This window comes from Pyrus communis, chromosome 11 (assembly GCF_041283825.1).
Source record: "Pyrus communis isolate YQ-2024b chromosome 11, ASM4128382v1, whole genome shotgun sequence".
Taxonomy (NCBI): domain Eukaryota; kingdom Viridiplantae; phylum Streptophyta; class Magnoliopsida; order Rosales; family Rosaceae; genus Pyrus; species Pyrus communis.
In genome coordinates, this window is record NC_142575.1 from 29,770,460 (window position 1) to 29,788,537 (window position 18,078).

The following is an 18,078-nucleotide window of genomic DNA, read 5'->3' on the forward strand; positions in this document are numbered from 1 at the left end:
CAGTCAATACACTATTTAATTCACCTAGTGAACAGTAATTGCCCTTAATGAATAGTAATCACTTTTTGCATCTCCACCGTTGCACTTGAATAACTCTGGCAATGGATAATAAAATATTAATTTTTTCTCATCCAATCCATCAAACATCTCATCACCCTTTCCCTTTTTTTTTGTTTGACCAGTTCTTCTTCCTCTCTCTCTCTCTCTCTCTCTCTCTCTCTCTCTGTTTTCTTTCTCTCTTTCCCTTCTTCCCCTCATTTACGTTTTTTCCTCATTCCACCATCATCATCTCTCCTCTTCTCTGCTTTCATTCCCTCCCTCCTCGGTTTCTCCTTCTTCCCCAATTTTTGTCTTCCTCTCCTCTTCTCTGCTTTCATTCCCTTCCCTCCCTCTTCCACTTCCCTTCTCTCTACACAGCGGCAATCCGATGATTCTTTTTTTTTTTTTTTAATTTCTAGTTTGATTTATTTACTGCCGATCGAATTTGATCCTATATGCGGTGGTTTTAGAACTGCAATTTTATTGGAAATTTTAATTTAATTTTTTGAAATTGATTCTGCTTAGTTGATGTTTTTCGTTGGAATTGAGGGTTTGGGTGTGTAGATCTAGGTCAAATGAGGGGAAGGAGGACGGGGAGATGCAAGGTCGGCGAATGCACCGATGCCGCCCATCAGCCACACGTCACACAACCCTCAGGCTCTCGGGCTGTCGATTCCTGCCTGGCCTCTCGCTCGGGCTTGCTCGCCAGCACACGCTGGACTTCATCACTCGGGCTCTTTGGCCCTGTTCCTGTGCCTGTCCCTCGGGCTGGAGCACACGGTGGAAGTGCTCTTATGTGTGGCTATTCCCAATGTATTTACAGAGATGCAGTTGTGACGAGACATGAATTGTGAATTGTGAATGTGTGTGAATGTTTGCTAAGGCATTTGATGGATTTTGTGAATTGTGAATGTGTGTGAATGTTTGCTAAGGCATGTCACTCATAGTATTTAATGAAAACTAATGAAAAGGGTCTAAAAACTTTGAGTTTTAATGATAAGGACAAAATAAAAAGTAAAGTAAATAGTACCATGATTGACTTTTTAGTGTAAAAATGTAATTTTTTTTGTTAAAACTCTCTAATATTTATAGAGATGCGGTGAGGGCACGTACGCGTGAGATGATGACGTGGAAAATCAAAGTCAACTAGCCTCATCCAATACAAAAGTACACTTGCATGCGTGAAGATACATCTAAAGCTTTATTGAAGTGATAATACCCAAGACTGTTTAAAAACAACCACCACCTCTTATCCTGTTAGTGGTGTCGACTGTTTTAAAAGGGCAAACTCAAGGGGGTGGGATTTTTTTTTTTTTTTTTTTTTTTTGGGTGGAAACAGCCTTTTTAATCTTATTTTGTAAAGAGGTTGTTTTCACAACTCAAACTCATGATCTTTCAATCACAAAGGAACAATCTTTCTTTGTGCCAGAGCTCAGCCCTTAAAGACCACGACTCTAACTCTCAACCATTCGATCACTAGACAATGGGGTTATTAATTAAACATCAATAAGTATGCTCATTTTTATTGGTGACACATGATATAAATAATTAATTATTAGCGTTACTAACTCAATTGGTATTGGAAAAAGCAGTTGGGATGATAGTTGGTGCTCGTATCCTAGGAGAGATTTTTAAGTGCGACAGGTACACGAGATGGTACACCACTTGTCATTATATAAATGGTGGGATATGTGTGCTAAAAAGTTAAGAACTTTAAAAAAAAAAAATTTCACCACTTATATTAAAACATGTAATGTACCACATGTGTTCTCGTCACAGTTAAAAATTTCTCATATCTTAACCACACGATAGAAGAAACGGTAATAGTTGACATCGAAGTATGAACTAGTTAGTAAGAAAGCATCAGACTGCTACAGCCTACACTCATCAATTTGGAATTTGGTGAGTTATAGACGTCCGTGGCGGTGGGCTACTTCATTTGAATCCTCCTTACTCCTTAGGGTTTCTTGTTCAAGTATCTAGCCATTAATTTATCAAGAAAATAATTACAATTACCTTTAAATGAACACCACCACAATGAGTGATAAAAGGACGACCCAATAAAGCTACTCAGTTTGCGAGTTTCAATGGGAATGTTTACTGTACGAAACTTTATTTTTGCTTTACAAAGAGACTGGTTCCACGACTTGAAACTGTAACTTTTCAATCACAAAGAACCAACATTTCCGTGACGTCAAAGCTCGTCAATGAATGATGTTCCAAGGAGATTAGAATCCAAGGGGTGTCAATGTAATTTTAGAAACTTAAAAGAGTTATGTGAAAACACAATAAATCTCAAGAGATGTTACTGAAATTAATCCTCCCAAAGTCGCCATGTACAAAGTACAACAACGTATCCTGACACCTCGTTATTCAGAATCCGGAACGAGACATTCCCACTGCAGGACCATCGTGGCCCAAATTCTTTTCCATTTGCTATGAGCGCATGTAATCTCGCCACCTTTGTCTTTTCTTGTCATGAGTTTGGCACAGTTACATGACCATATTCCACCACGAAAATCGGAAAATGCATTCTTGATTTTGTTTTAGCCAGACTACTCACTGCTAATAACTCTCGAACGTGTAGTTTGGCTATGGAACAAACTATTGATATGTCATCAATAATGTGTTTATATCATTGCCACCAATAAAACGCATTGATATTTTTTACAGCAACGATGCACATCTGTCATGCAGACAGAATTTCTGCTGAAACCGGTTGTAACATAATTTCATCTTCGTATTCAATTACATAAGAGCAAATGAAACCTATGGAAGCTTCCGGCCAGATTCAAGCAAGCCTGATATTGAAAACGACATCCACATGCAAAAAATATAAACATGAAAAAAGCCGGGTTCTAGCCAACGATTTTAAGCATTAAACTCTGCCCAGGAAATGAAATAGATGAAGTGCTGCAGAATCCAGCTTCAAATCTACTTCTGTTTCTGTATTCTTTTGTCCTTAATCGGCAGCTCCACTGGCATCTGAGCTTCATGGGGATGATCTGGCCCCTTGTACACCTTTAGGTGGTTGAAAAGCGCTCTCCCGAGCTGCACGAGAGAGTTTGTTTTAGAGGAAATATTCAGAACGGACAATGCAGAGCAGTAGCAGAGTGAAAAACAATAGTAAAGCCAAGCACAACAGTCATGCCGAGAGAAGAGAACCACTTGCATATACTTTTATTATGAATGAGTTTCGTAGTTTCAATCAAATCTATGCAAAATGAAAGATATAGCTTTCTTTTGTGTATGTGTAGGCATATAGGAAGATAACTTTGAGTACAAGAACTCACCCTCCCTTTCGGAAGCATGCCACGAACAGCATGTTCAATAATCCTCTCTGGGATTCTCTGCTGTAACTGGTCAAACGTTTCCACTGTCATACCACCTGGTCGTCCAGAATGCCTCCTGTAGAGTTTTTGGTTCCTTTTCTTGCCAGATACGGCAACCTTTTCAGCATTTACCTATAAATTTCAACACAATCATCCACCGAAGCATAGAAGTATTTGGAAGCGAAAATAAGAGAAACATGAAAAGAAGTAATAGTTAAGCAAATTCCAGAACCTTGAGAACCAGAGAGAACAGCAATACAAGACTTGAAAACAAAAATGAAAAAACGGTCTGCTAGAGACCCACAGCTTGAGAGAAGCATTTTTGGGGCTGCCCAACAGTAAAGCATATGCCCATCTGAGAATACAAAAATGATTTAATGCTAATTTTTTGGAACCAAAATGTTTTAAGACTGTTTCAGACTACATTGAGAGTAGATAATATTTATTACGATTCGTGCATTTCTTCTTTGCTCAATCCCTGGTAATCTTCTTTATCATTTTGATTTTTATGTGTAATTGTGAGAGATTTTTTTATGTTTATCAGGACAAAGTATTATTAAAAAACACCAAGGGGATGCTAGACATAGTACACAAAAATAGAAATGTAAAGATAACACAAAACCACTAATGGTGGAAAAGGATGAAGGAATATTTGGAGAACAGTCAAAAGCCTACACAGTAGAGAGTAAACGGTACTTGAAACGACCTTCCTTTCCTCTAGCACAGGAAGGGTATAATGAAAGAGATAGGGAAGTGCACTGGAAGTGAACTGGAAGTCGACACGAAATACAACCTAAAATAACCAGAATTTTAATAACACAGCAGAGAGCAGACAAATAAAAACATCGGCCATTTTAACCCAAAGAATAACGACAAGCAGAGAAGAAAACAAGGAACAATAATAGAAAAAGTGATTCTCACTAGAAATATCTTTCTTAGCCTTCTATGAAAACCTGCACCATTAGCAGTTATAAAATAAAAATACTAAATCTCGTATGTGCTTGAGTTCTTTATCAGTTTTATCATCACATTGTATGGTTGAAACTATACAAGTAGAGTCACTCGACAATCATATAAATAGACTGGGAAACATTGGTAGTACCCCATTTTCTGGATTCTGGACCCATTTAGCTCCAAAACAATATCAATATCAGTAACCACAGCCATTTCTTATAAATCACATGAAATAGTCTCACTTGGAGCACCAGAGGCTTCAGATTGTGTGAATACTAATCTTCCAGACACCCATGGAGGACCTCCAAAAAAAATTTACCAAGCCCAAGTCTCGACAAAATGATGAAGGAACCAAACAATTCCAAATATAAAGGGATAAACTAGCAGATTAAAAATAGAGACAAAGACTAATCAACTTCAAGGTACGTAGGCAAATGGAAGAGAGCATAAAGATGCATGCATATACGCTGTTAAAGAAGATGTAATGAAATTCTCAGCACAACGAGAATTATATCATTTCAATGATCTCAAGTCAGGACTAGACATTGATCTAGAAATATCTAATTCCACAATAACCAAAACCTTAAGAACCACTCCCCAGCCAGAACCATATAAGTCAAGGAAGATTGTAATTTAGTCTGCATCTAGAGCAATGAAAATGAAGAGAAGCATGTGCATAACTAATAAACTATACACTCCACATACCACAATGACAAATGCTCCCATGTCCACACTAGGGGTGTAGGTCGCCAAATTCTTCCCACGGATGTAAATGGCAATTGTGGATGCCATTCGTCCAAGAATCTTGTCCGTGGCATCAACGATAAACCATGGCTTGTCAGTATTCACATGGTCTGCAGCTTTTGGATACCACGTATTATTCCAAATGTCCTGGGAAAAAAAGAGTGGAAAACCTGAGTAAGGACCTAAGTGCATATCGACATTGCCCTCAAAGAAAAGTACATATTGACATCAATAACTTCTAGGATAGCGTATTTACACAATCTTTAATAAAAATGTATGTATATATTATTAGTAAACAGACCCAAAGCATATACTCAAACTCAATAACCATGTTTGAAGAAATCAATAGAAGTTTCCTACACACAAAATACACTAAGTTTTCTTTAAAACTATCCATTGGTCACAATTTTTCACATTGAAGACTACATAAGTTACTGTTTAAGCTAAACAAGGTTAGTAAACCGGTGTTTCGTAGAAATAAGCATAAAGAACAAGTCTTGAGCACACCCACCATTAAAATTCAACTCCTTTTTCTTCTTTGCTTTCTGGGTCCGCATTTCTAACTCAAAATTTTCAGAAGCAAAATTGAAAAAGTACTTTTTTGCTACATTCTATCAAAAACCAAACACAACCCAATACACATACGTAATATATATGTAGAGATAGAGAGAGAGAGCGCGAGTGTGAGGACATACAGGGCCGTCGACTTCGTAGTCCTCGAACATCCATCGCTGATCCAAAGGGACCCGAACGAAGTCCTTAGTTTTACTGCTGAAGACCTCGAAGCTCCGACGCGGCGAACCTCCATTGTTGAAGCTGAGATCGGTGGTGGAGGGAATCCAGAGCTTCTGTGGTGGCGCCACCGAGAACCCAACAAATGGGGTTTTAATGGGGGGTTTAGAGGAGGAGGAGGAGAATGGGGGTTTTGGGGAAGAAGAGCAAGTGGCGGAGGATGAAAGCATGAAGGAAGAAGAAGATGAAGCTGCGAGCGAGAGTAGGGACATTTTGATGTCTCAGAGTCGCACTCACTCCGCTGTGTTTCTGGGTTGGGTTTTGCGGAGTGTTTGTTGATAAAAGAGGATAAGATGTTCGACTTGCAGATGAACGTAGGTCTAAACGCACCGCATCGGTTTCAATCTTAAAATCCTTCCAAGCGAGCCGTAGTTGAAGTACACGTCACAAATACAAGTTTTGAATGGGTGAAAATTACGATTTTCTATTGTACAAACGATATTCTATATTAAATTTATGGGATAACTTGATATAGATTCAATTTTGTGAGCCATTAGTAGAATTAGTCCACTTCATTGAAATAGGTTCAATAATTAAGATTTCACGTATGCTTATTTGTGGTTTGTACCATATTTACCCATTAGGCTTACGAATTGTTATAAATACACAAAATTTCTTAATTATGGGATTATTTGTCGTTTAACTAATCCCTTAATTGTAGGATTAGTTATAGCCATATAATCACCTCAACCCCCAGTCCGTTTCATCCCACATTTTTTCCTTCTTCCAAACAATTCCCTCTATCAATCCTCCTCTTTTTTTGTCTCTTCTTTTCATGGGTGATATTTTTGTGTTCTTCTCTCCAAATTCGTTCTTTTAATGAAGGTATATTATATCATATTTATATTTATATGTTCCGCCATGTAGGTTCCTAGCATTTTTCTTCCAATACAATAGGTAGTTTATTTTTGTTTTGCAAGTAGATTATATTTGCTTTGTAGGTATAAAGCATTTTTCTTCCTATACAATAGGTAGGTAGTTACTAGATTATATCGGTTTTGTTTTCTTTATAAATAGTAGGTAGTTACTAGATAATATTTTAGTTTGAGTATTTAAATATTCAAAATTTAAAAACTGAATAAATGATAAAAAATTAAAGAATTTAAATATTTTTATCTGAAGGGGCAAAATTGATATCAAAATATGTAATTGGATAACTGGACTCAGTTCCAAAAACTACCTATGTTGTTGGACCTAGATCCAAAAGCCCCTAAATTTATTTACATGTTCAAACTTTCGGTACAATTGAAATAATACATTCTTCTAGTCAATATAACTCAACCCTAAGTCTAATGCCATTTCAAGTATCGAAATTTATTAATTTTCTAATTGACAAAAGGGGGTGATTCAAATTTAACATAGAAAAATGTTTAGATTAAGTTTGACTTCATAACAAGCTATTAACATGGTGATTTTTTCATGTGAATGATAAAAGATGTTTTTGATTTATATTTCTTTTTTCACTTCTTTTTAATGAAACAAGAGATTTTCTTTTCAAGTTTGTCATTAAATTCCATAACTCGAGTGATTTTGGAACCCAATTAAAACCTCGACTAAACTTCAAGTCATTATATGGAAGATATTTTGAAATTGACTCTTTATTAAATAAATTCGATATTTAATATACAGAGAATATTTTATATAAAAATAAAAAATAAAAAATAAAACATGGAAGATCCAAATAGCTTGATAATGACACGTCATATGGAATTTCCCCAAATACTTCACTTTTCCTTCACACACACTCAAACCCACATTCAAAATACACAAAAAAATGGCATTGTCGACAACTCACCTCCTCCTACACATCAAACCCCCTCGAAGTCCTTCCTTATTCCAATCCCAATCCCACCGCGTGTCCTCCTCCTCCCTCCCCATCCTCCGCACAAAATTCCTAACCCCAACCCACCCTCGCCACAGCAATCCCCCCAAACAAACAATGAACAGGCCTCCCGCAGCCAGTGTGCAGAGTGCTGTGTCCCAGGCAATGAGCCTGATCCAGTCGTCGCCTCCGACCTGGCAGTCCTCCGTCCTCAGCAACCTCCTGATCTTCCTGCTGGGTTCTCCAATTCTGGTCTCCGGACTCTCTGCCTCTGGCATTGGAGCTGCTTTCTTGCTCGGTACTCTCACTTGGCGCGCTTTTGGGTCATCTGGGTTTCTCCTGGTGGCCGCATACTTCGTCCTTGTGAGTGAAAATTCTCTTGCTTTTATGTATCTGAGTGTTTTTTGGATATTAACTTTATCTGGGTTTTTCTTTTTGTCTGTTTTCTGGTATAAATTGATTATTCTATTAGTTCCATAAAGCTTTTTGATAACTGGTATCGAACTCGTCATCCAGAGAGTTTCTTAAAACAAGAATATCACTAAATGGCGATAATTGGTATTTGGTTTTATTTTCGTTATCAATTGCACTTTAAAGTTCTGTTCTTTTATAGTTTTTGTTAAATTTCAGTTTTTTTTTCTTTTTGAAATTTGAGTGAGGGATGCAAAAATTAAGGTGCTGAACCTTCATAGTGACAGTTGATAACTTGACTCAGTTCAAAGGGGATTTTCGTAAAATCTGTAACTTTGCAGATTTAACAATTCCATGCTATTATGCTCATTTAATGAATCTGATTTCCAAATGATTTCGATTTCTGATCTTTCGTGATGGGGTTTTGTCAAAATCTTATCAGGGCACGGCAGTGACAAAGGTGAGGATGAAACAAAAGGAGGCTGAAGGGGTAGCCGAGAAGAGGAAAGGAAGGAGAGGCCCTGGCAGTGTCATTGGATCCAGTGCTGCTGGTTGTGTCTGTGCTTTCCTGTCAATACTTGGAGTAGGAGGAAGCGGATATTCTCGGCTTTGGCAACTAGGGTTTGTTGCCAGCTTCTGTACTAAGTTAAGTGATACTGTCTCAAGTGAGATGGGAAAGGCATATGGAAAAACAACGTAAGTTTCTGTATTTGTTTGAATTCAGATCTTCGTGTCCATGTTGTTATAACTTATAACTGATCTTTTGGGTCTAATATTGGTGTTCAATACTCAACAGCATCACATTTGGTTAATAAGTTTCGTTTTTATTGGCATTACATAAATTAGCAACCCCAGAAGTTCCTAGATATACGGCATGTGATAGTCTATTGCTTGAAATTGTCATAGTTCATCTCTCTCTTCATCTTTTCTTATTAGATTTTATACATCGTTCAGCTTTACATGCTATGGTGATTTCTTACATTAGGTTTAAACCCTGTACACCGTATGATTGACACATAAGGTTGCCTCAAATTCTGATGGGTGCCAAAAAGGAAGATAAATGGTTGTGCCCGGAACATTCCAGCAGTTGGCCCAACCTAATGTCATTTGAAAGTTGAAACCTTCAGTCGTCAACTGAATCTTGTGTTGGCTTGTAGGATTCTTTTTAGGTGACTGAGTTACTTGGGAACAGGCCTGCAAAACTTGGACACATAATGAGAAGATGGTTCTAGTAGTTTTTCTCATTGATTGTGGTCCTGTCCATCAGTAAAAGAATGGACAATCATTACTGAAACTATATTTTGTTAGATTTAGTTAGGTAATAGAATTGAGTAAACCCATAGTGTTCAAATAAATATGTAAGGGCTGATACTATGAAAGTGCCTTAATCATGGTATGCTTGTACAGGTTAACCTTTCATTGATGGTGTAACACTCTCGTAAAGTGGAATGAACATAAAATGCGTAATGATTTAGCCTTCAGGTAAAGTGAAACTAACATAAAATGCATACTGCTTTAGCCTTCAGGTACAAAATCATTTTAGTCTATTCTGCAGTTTCTAGTGCAGGATGATTGCAGCATAGTGAAATTTGAAGCTTTAATTTTATCTTTTGAGTAGTTCTGGCGACATAAAGAAGCTAGGAATTAAAAGTATCAAATTTAGAATTAGGTTCTCGTGATATTAGATCGAGTCATTTGCATCAACAACTAAACTGATGTGTTTTTTTTTTTCATGAAGAATCTTAGAGCTTACAATTGAAATCTTAGTTTTTTCTCAAGGATACACCTTGTAAATCTCTAGCCGCATTATTTGCTACCAGAAACCCCAAACCCCCTAATATATACTGAAAGCTACTGCCCCATAAAATTCTGCAACTCTCCCTTCCTAGGTTAGTTTTCTCATTTGGGAAAGAATCCAACTAGTGTTGTGCTCATTTTTCTGCTAACTGGATAAACGTGTCTTTTTCCTTTTGGATTTTAGATAAGCAATGATTTGTTTGAGATCATCAAAAATTTAGTATTTTCTATTACCCCAGATCAATTTAAAATTCCAAGAACATAATTTTTCTTCTTGACCAGGTACTTAGTTACAACATTGAAGGTAGTTCCAAGGGGAACAGAGGGGGCTATGAGTGTTGAGGGAACCTTTGCTGGACTTTTGGCCGCTATCCTTCTTGCGTTTGTTGGTTGTGCCATGGGTGAGGTGCTGTTTACTATATATACCCTTCAATGTTTGTGTGTATTATCTTTTTAAACTTTTATGTTTATAACATTCCTTGTACTTTTGGTCAAACAGGTAAGTGCACCTGAAGCACTGATATGCGTAATAGCTTCACAAATAGCTAATCTTGGTGAGAGCATTATAGGTGCTGCTCTTCAAGACAAGGAAGGATTTAGATGGGTAGGCGATCATCCCAATTTTTTATTCTTTATATATCCTTTTTTTAGTAACTTTTTTTTTTTGCGTATTATGATCATTCTCTAATAAAGAATCAGTTTGGTATGATCGGTCATGGCCATTGAGGGTTTGCTCTTAGCATATTAACGAGAACCAATGGCCGGTTGAGCTCGATTCATGGGTTTCCTGAGCATTTTGGTGAAATAATGTTGGATATGGGAAAGTATAGGGTTTTTAGTCCTGTTGAGGACCTGGTGATAGAATAGATGGGCAATCTGGGGAGCACGGGGAGGTTCCTCGAATAATAACAATATCATGAATCATGATACATTTTGAAATGCACAAGTTTCTTTGTGCTTTAGTGGCACGAATTCCCCTTCAAAAGCATGGAGGCCCCTAGATGTTACAGCTTCATAGTATATAATTTTCCTTGTAGTTTGTTATCGGCTTCAACTATGTGCAACATATTTCCCTCTGTTCTTACACCATGTTCATGCTCTATTTTACAGCTCAACAACGATGCTGTGAACGTCATAAACATATCGATGGGCAGCATTTTGGCAGTCTTGATGCGGCAGGTTTTGCTCCAGAACTGGAGTATGTAAATTGTCAAAACCATGAAGGCTGAAGATGCTTCTCCGATGTGCCGACCAGCTATGCTAACAAAATCAAACATGATCCATATTTTTCTCACTGGCGACCGAAAACAGACCATTGCGCTCAACGTGGGAGATGGATCACAGGCATGTTGCCTTATATCTCAGATGGCGTGTTAACGATTTAGCGAGATTATGCTTGTTGGAAAATATTTAGAAAATGCTTTGGTTCGATGTTGCCCGTTCCCTAAAGAAAAATGAAAGCTAGTTGAAAATGGTTTGGTGAACTTGGTAAGGAATGTATGTACTATGGAAATTAATCTTTGAAGTAGTGAAATAGGATTATTGTGCATCAAGAACATCTTCTCTCTTATAATAACTTCCGTTGCATGCATAGCATTTCTAGAATATCTATTTACTTTATTAACCTTCCAAATGAGACCTAATCCTAAGGTCAAGTTAAAATGAAATGAACAAGATGGGTACCAATTGAACAAATTTCTGTAACCGTCACATGATGCTACTAATTCAAAAATCCGCCTTAATTGGGTTGGAATCTCATCTCACCATTTCTTGGCGGCCTTTCATGCAACCATGTCAAACCTAAACAAGAACTCAGACCAAACCACCCAATTCCTCTAACAAAAACAGAAGCAGCCAAGTAGAAATCGAAGGTGCTGAAGGTGGCAGCAAAGGATAGAAGCAGAGCGATCGATACGCTCGAATCTGCTATCGGAATGTATGAGAGGCTCTTGGAACTCATCCTCAAGGAAGCCAAGAAAAGTGTCCACCTTCCTCGAGAAGAAGAAAACTAGATGCAACGTTTACTGTTCGTTCAAACAGGCACCAACACAGAATTGGTAATGTTGCATTTATCCTATAGCGTTGATTCGAATGGAAATTCATCCGACAAAAATCGTGTGCACAGTTAAGGTGTAACAGACTAAAGGGAGGACAGAAAACCGCCTTAAACCATTCAAATCGACCAAAACCAAACCAATCCGAGCAGTTCAATTCGAATTTTACCCTAAAACAGTATAATCGTGAACCGAACTGAACCAAACCCAAATAGTTGGATTGGTTTGGCCTCTCCACGAAAGCCACCTACGCCGCATCCAATCCGTGAAACAGACAATACAGGAAGCCTAATCAAGGGACACTATCCTCCATGGCAATCCTACTTCTGGCAGGTACTAGCAGGCCAGCCATTGAAGTATTGATCCTGCCATGTGAAATGTTTTGTCCCCCAATTCAACATGTAGCATATGCTCTTCTCCTATCTTTTGTGCAAACAGGTTGTATATAATTCAAATAAAGAAGTGTTTCCAAAAAAATAATAGAAGTGTAGAATTTTTCAAGTCGACAGGCCAAGAGCCCACTCCAACAACACCATTACTATCCCCACTTTATCGCCTGCCCAATCCATCAAATGTGAAGTTTTATCACAAAAAGTCCCCACTTTACCACCTACACAATCCGTCAGGTGTGAAGTTTTATCATAAAAATCCTCGGTGTTAGTTAGAGTAAGGTAATTCTATTTAAATGGCTCTTTCTTCTTCCATCTGTCCAATGTGGGACAAATGGGTTCCAACACTCCCCCACACGTGAGATCCCATTTTATGGGTCACACGTGGAGATCCACACATCGGCAACCACGTAGAGCCATATCGGGGCTCACCCATCGCGCGGGGCCAAACGGGGACCCACCCAATCACGTGGCAGTACAAGCCCATCCCCTGGCTCTAATACCATGTAGAATTTTGTCCCCACTTTACCAGCCACCCAATCCGTCAGGTGTGGGGTTTTATCACAAAAAACCTTGACGTTAGTTAGAGTGGGGTAATTCTATTTAAAAGGCTCTTTCTTCTTCCCTCTGTCTCTGTCTGATGTGGGACAAATGGGTTCCAACCAATTTGATTATGAAACATTCCTAACGTTAAATGACACGAGGCACATTAACCCTTAATGCAAAACAAAATTACAAATCAAGATTTGACAGTACATAGCATAATAAAGTAGTGGTAGGCATGGAGCTGGGGACTAAGAACATCATCAAGAGGGAAGAAGCACAGAAATTTCTAGTCGATCATATCTGATATCAGTCAAACAGCACCGCAGGGTGACGGTATCTCAAACGTATCAGGATACCACCACCTTGGCATCCGAGTTGCATAAGAAACTGAAATCATAATGCATCACAGTTTTAACAATATGAAATGAAAGAACAAGCAAGGAGGTCCAGCCCTTGTGAGACTGCATGTGAAAGAGAGAAGCTATTGACATGACCAGAGATGCAAAGAGTCATGGGCAGGTCATCAGTTGTTTAGATTGTTTAAGATAAGATGTCACAACAGCAGTTGAGTTTTTCCGATAGCACAAATGCACCTAAGGATCTAGTAAGTAGCCATAGGTTCAATGTTTCTAAATTGACGAAGAACTAGTCTTGCCTAATCTCTCTATTTCTTAAAGAAGAAAACGTGTTTATGGACATTTAGAATTTCATGAGCAGGGTAACAACTCTGGACTTCTTCTATCCGACAAAGGAGAACCTTTTAAATCTAAATGGGTAAAAATCAAATTGAATCTATATGCAATAACCGAATACAACTCGTTTATTTTATTTCGTGGATTGATGTTTACAAACATTACAGGAGATGATGGGAAGTGGTAAGACATTATGTTGGGAATGGTACACAAAATTACAAGCGGAGAAAGAACGGTGCACAAAAATACTGTATTATAAGCACAACAAACAAACCCAGCATATGGTAATTTTTGTAAAAGGAACTAGAATTGCCTACGACGTTTTGAGATAGTACCATTATGTTGGGAACGAAGAGAGTTTTGCATTTGTGAGTGGCATATGTCTGGAACAAACGTTGTAGAAGAATCGGACAGATTCTGAAAACTTTTGGGCCAGTAGAGTCCCGATGCTGTAGGCGGGGAAGGTACCTGTGGCACCATCCATGAGGTCTCTGGCACCTCACCTATGCACTCATAGTCTTCCAATTCCTCCACAGATGATCTTAAAACTGGCGAGTCATACCCTCCAAGTTTACTGCAGTCAGCCTGGTATCACAAGAAAAAAGCAACATTATGCACTGCTATAAGTTAGAACGATAATGCTTAGAGAAATATGCCAAGGAGCAGGTCATCGCTCATCACTCATCAGTCATAACCAAATTATTGAATTCTGTCAACTGCTTGACGGCCTAACATTAGCGAGCGCTTCAATAATCACAAGGGCCTTGCAACACAACAGCTGTAAAAGCAGTTTACGATGATCTATAGTACACGCTTATAGGACATCTCCTTTTTGCAATTATGAAGTGCAATCTTATGAATCTCAAAATACTTGTCCATTGAAGAGCTTTAAGACCCAATTTGTAGTACTTCGCATTCGAATTTTCATGAAACCAAAAAATTGGCACCACAATTTCGAAAGGTTTCTCCAAAATAAATTGTTATTTGTTAAGTGTAATCAAAATAAAGAATGTATTTGCAACAATGCAATAGGATAATGATTGTTAAATAAATGAATAATTATAAGATTAGCATTGAACACAATGAGGCAGGCACACACCTTTGAAGATCCATTATCAATGTAGTCAAAGCTCTGATCAAGATCAGAGAATCCAAGAAACTCATCTATATAACATTGTGGAACACTCCCAGCTGCAGAACCCCCGTTAAACGATATCCCTCCACCGGGCGGCGCGCCCGCCTTGCACTCCACCGGCAACGGGTTATGAGTTTCACATCTAGACACAGAGGCAGACCCAGAATGCAACTTCACAGTAGAAGACGCCCCAACACAAACCCCATTAACTCCGCCGGAATCCGGCTCAGCTGGCTCCGGCCCAACCTTGATTCCGGTCAGCAAGAACCTCCGGTGAGCCGACACAAAGCTATTAGCCGTGTGAACAGATACATCACATTTTCTACACAGCAAAGCTCGATCTTCTAAGCAGAAAAAGTACCCAACTGCCTCCTGCAAAGCATGAACTCAAAAATTCAAGCAAAACCCAATCCAAATTTCGCGTTTTTACAATCAAATTTCTCAACTTTTTCGATGTGGGATTCGAATCTTTAAAGTATACCTGGCAGATATCGCACTTGGGCATGTGGGAGGAGCACAGAGGAACCCTCTGGTGCTTGCTCGCGAGCTTGTTCGCTTTGTGAACCTTCTCGTCGCATGCCCAGCACAGCGCCGCCTCGTCGGCGCAGCAGAGGACGTTCGCCTCCGCCGCCTCGCAAACGTTGCACTGTATCTTCATCTCTCTCTCTAAACCCTTCCAAAATCTCTACTCTTGTGCGTTTTATAGGTGTTTCTATCTCCACAATTGAAGAAGGGAGGAGTGAGCGAAAAACGAGTGATCTTCTCGGAGGACAGCAAGCAATTTGAAGGTGTACACGTGGAGGGATTTAACAAGTGTCGTGGCGTAGGAGGCCGCCGTTGCCTTGCAATTGTTGATTGCAAGACTGTTTACAAATATCTTCGGGAGCTCAACTGACACTTCTTTCTGACAAACGAAAACTGACATAATGTAAACATCACAGAAATCTGGATCCTCTTGTGAGGGTTCCAGAAATTGGTTAACAATCATAAATTATTTTAAATATTTTTATTTAAATTTAAACACAAAAATTACCTAACAAAAATTAATCGCATAATATATGATAACAAACATAATTTACAGATCCTTCCTTGTCAAATGAATCCGGAGAGGGCACCACAGGAGCCCGCAAAAACCAAATAGCCTAGTTTCCAACAGGATCCTCTCTGGATCCTCATCAAAGAATCCGGGGAGCGTCCTGTTGACACCACAGAAACCCACAAAAACCAAATGGCCTAGTTTCCAACAGTATCCTCTCTGGATCCTTTAGGTGAGAATTTTAAGAATTATAAATCGTGTCTGTTCATCGTATATCGTACAGTCAATTTTTGTCAAATACAGTTTGTGTTTAATTTTAAATAAAAATATTTAAAATGATTACTAACTGCACGATGTACAATGAATAGGTACAATTCACGGATCTTTGAGATTCTCATAAAGAGGATCCGACGAAGATTCGGATTCACCTATTTTATAGTGGGCACGCCCAGAGCAACTAGGCATTATATGGAGAAAGATGATTTTCTACCCTCTTATTCTCATCCCCTTCCATCTCCTCCTCACACACATTGTTTTTTGTCTTATTATCTCTATAAAAAAAAGATCAATACAAGATGTTGACATGACTTAACTGTGACCGTTCAAATAAGAGAGTATAGAAGGGTAGAGAGATTAGAAAAGTAAAGAATCCTCCTCCTTGTATGGAAGGTACCAAAATTAATGAGAGGGCTCGTCCAACTGGCATTGTTTGGTATGGGATGGTGCACCTTTCTTGTTGAGGCTTTCAACTTATGGCACGTTTATTTAATGCGTTATCAGATTAAGATGAATGGAATTGAATATAAGTTGAATTAAGAGGAGAAATTAGAATTAAACTTTTTATGTAAGATGTTTACTAAACTATCTTAAATTAAAGTATGAATAATGTTAATTCCATAAAAGTTGTTTACCAAATATTCCTGAATTGAAATTAAAACCAATTTAATTACTAAACTGGCCCATTTAAGAATAAGAAAGAGAAAGGCATCGGAATTTCATTTTTTTTCTTGTGTCAAAGGGTGGGGGATGGTTGACAAATTTTTCAAGGCCAGGACCACGAAATTGAAGGCCAAAAGTGGAAGATGAAAGACAGTAGCATACGCTTCCAACTGCACCTCTATTCAAGTTTTGATCTTCTCATATAATGAGTTTCGATTTGATCATACTGGCTTGTTACTAGGCAATGTTCTAAAAGACGTTAGACACTAGTCAAGCAAGATTAGAGTCTAGCACCTAAGCAGGGCTAGGCATAGCTTAGGCAGACTAGACAGTTTAGGTGAGCGACTTTTCTTAATTTTCAAACGTGTATGAATTAATGAAAGCGGTGACTAGCCGTCTAACCCCCAGACGGAGTAAGGCGGGAAATTTTAGAACAATGGTTTTGATTGGATAGTGCGGTAGTGGTTTGACGGTGGTCATGGAGTTGATTCCCATTCTCGCCATGCCCAAATCCACCACCTCCCTGAGGAATTGAATTCCTTCAAAAGTATGAATCAGATTCCTTATTTTAGATTGGGTCCACTCCACATTACTCTTCATTCCTGTTGGGAAGGTTAACACAGGGTTGATCTGGAATTGGAATCATTCACTCTATACTCATTCCGATTCCATGTATGTAAACACGTTTGATCCGAAATTGGAATCATTCACACTCTACTCATTCTAATTCCATGTAAGTAAACACGTCATTAATGGGATGAGATGTAGGAACTAATTAAGGGTAGGTGTCCCTTAATTGTAGGACTATTGAGGCTATAATGCCTTATTTAATCTGCCTTAAATATCATCAATTATCAACTTTTGTGGACTCTACCTCTATTACAGAAGTGGTACGAATGTGGTAGTAAAAAATATGGTAAGTGTAGCATTACTCTTTGTACAATCATATAAGATAATCCACAAACGAACTAGCAATTTAAATAAATTCCGCACTTCCATTTTTACCTCTCACACACACCTATCAATTTTCGACCATCAGATCGAACAAATTTAAGAAGATCAATGGATAAAAAATAATAAAAATGTGCATAAAGTAAATAAATAAATGGATAGCCCTAGAGATATGAACATGATAACTAGTAGGAGGGTGTTCATTGAGGATATCAGAGAGGGGGTTGTTGTCTATGGAGGCTCTTTTTGGCGCTACGTCTTTCTCCTTCGCATGTTAAGGTTGTCTTGTTGCTTTCATCCAAGGATTTTAGGGCAGTTGTCGACTTCCTTGTATAAGGGTTGTTTAAGTCAAAGTGCATTCAAAATGGTTGGTTTGAACTTATTGTTGGGAAATGTTCGCTTACTTGAAATAAAAGTAAATAAATTAGGCTCATATTTAATATAT

The 18,078-nt window shown here is 38.4% G+C and overlaps 3 protein-coding genes across 8 annotated transcripts; 1 reads left to right on the forward strand and 2 right to left on the reverse strand.

The window, feature by feature from the left end:
- Window positions 1–2,742: 2,742 nt before the first annotated feature.
- LOC137742018 (large ribosomal subunit protein uL13c) lies at window positions 2,743–6,178 on the reverse strand. The gene is made up of 4 exons (XM_068481749.2): window positions 5,765–6,178; window positions 5,031–5,216; window positions 3,333–3,503; window positions 2,743–3,090 (listed from the first exon to the last, which is right to left on the reverse strand). Exons 1-4 carry the CDS (start codon window positions 6,071–6,073, stop codon window positions 2,974–2,976), a joined length of 783 nt encoding a protein of 260 aa, XP_068337850.2. The 5' UTR covers window positions 6,074–6,178; the 3' UTR covers window positions 2,743–2,973.
- Window positions 6,179–7,635: 1,457 nt separating this feature from the next.
- LOC137742778 (protein VTE6, chloroplastic) lies at window positions 7,636–11,482 on the forward strand. Of its 2 annotated transcripts, none has more exons than XR_011069431.2 (5): window positions 7,636–8,046; window positions 8,537–8,790; window positions 10,174–10,292; window positions 10,391–10,495; window positions 11,002–11,482. XR_011069431.2 is itself a non-coding variant. In XM_068482726.2 (5 exons), the coding sequence occupies exons 1-5, from the start codon at window positions 7,636–7,638 to the stop codon at window positions 11,095–11,097; spliced, it is 990 nt and encodes a 329-aa protein (XP_068338827.2). In that variant the 3' UTR covers window positions 11,098–11,482. The 2 variants fall into 2 exon arrangements, 1 of the variants encoding a protein (XP_068338827.2); XM_068482726.2 differs by having other exon boundaries at window positions 10,174–10,297.
- On the reverse strand, window positions 8,898–16,211 carry LOC137742615 (B-box zinc finger protein 22). Of its 5 annotated transcripts, none has more exons than XM_088679926.1 (5): window positions 15,741–15,928; window positions 15,189–15,611; window positions 14,672–15,079; window positions 13,908–14,157; window positions 8,898–9,288 (listed from the first exon to the last, which is right to left on the reverse strand). In XM_088679926.1, the coding sequence occupies exons 2-5, from the start codon at window positions 15,363–15,365 to the stop codon at window positions 9,260–9,262; spliced, it is 864 nt and encodes a 287-aa protein (XP_088536052.1). In that variant the 5' UTR covers window positions 15,366–15,611; window positions 15,741–15,928; the 3' UTR covers window positions 8,898–9,259. The 5 variants fall into 5 exon arrangements, with proteins under 5 accessions (XP_088536052.1, XP_088536049.1, XP_088536050.1 ...); XM_088679923.1 differs by lacking the exon at window positions 8,898–9,288 and adding an exon at window positions 13,020–13,267 and having other exon boundaries at window positions 15,741–15,929; XM_088679925.1 differs by lacking the exon at window positions 8,898–9,288 and adding an exon at window positions 13,277–13,341 and having other exon boundaries at window positions 15,741–15,929.
- Window positions 16,212–18,078: the final 1,867 nt, after the last annotated feature.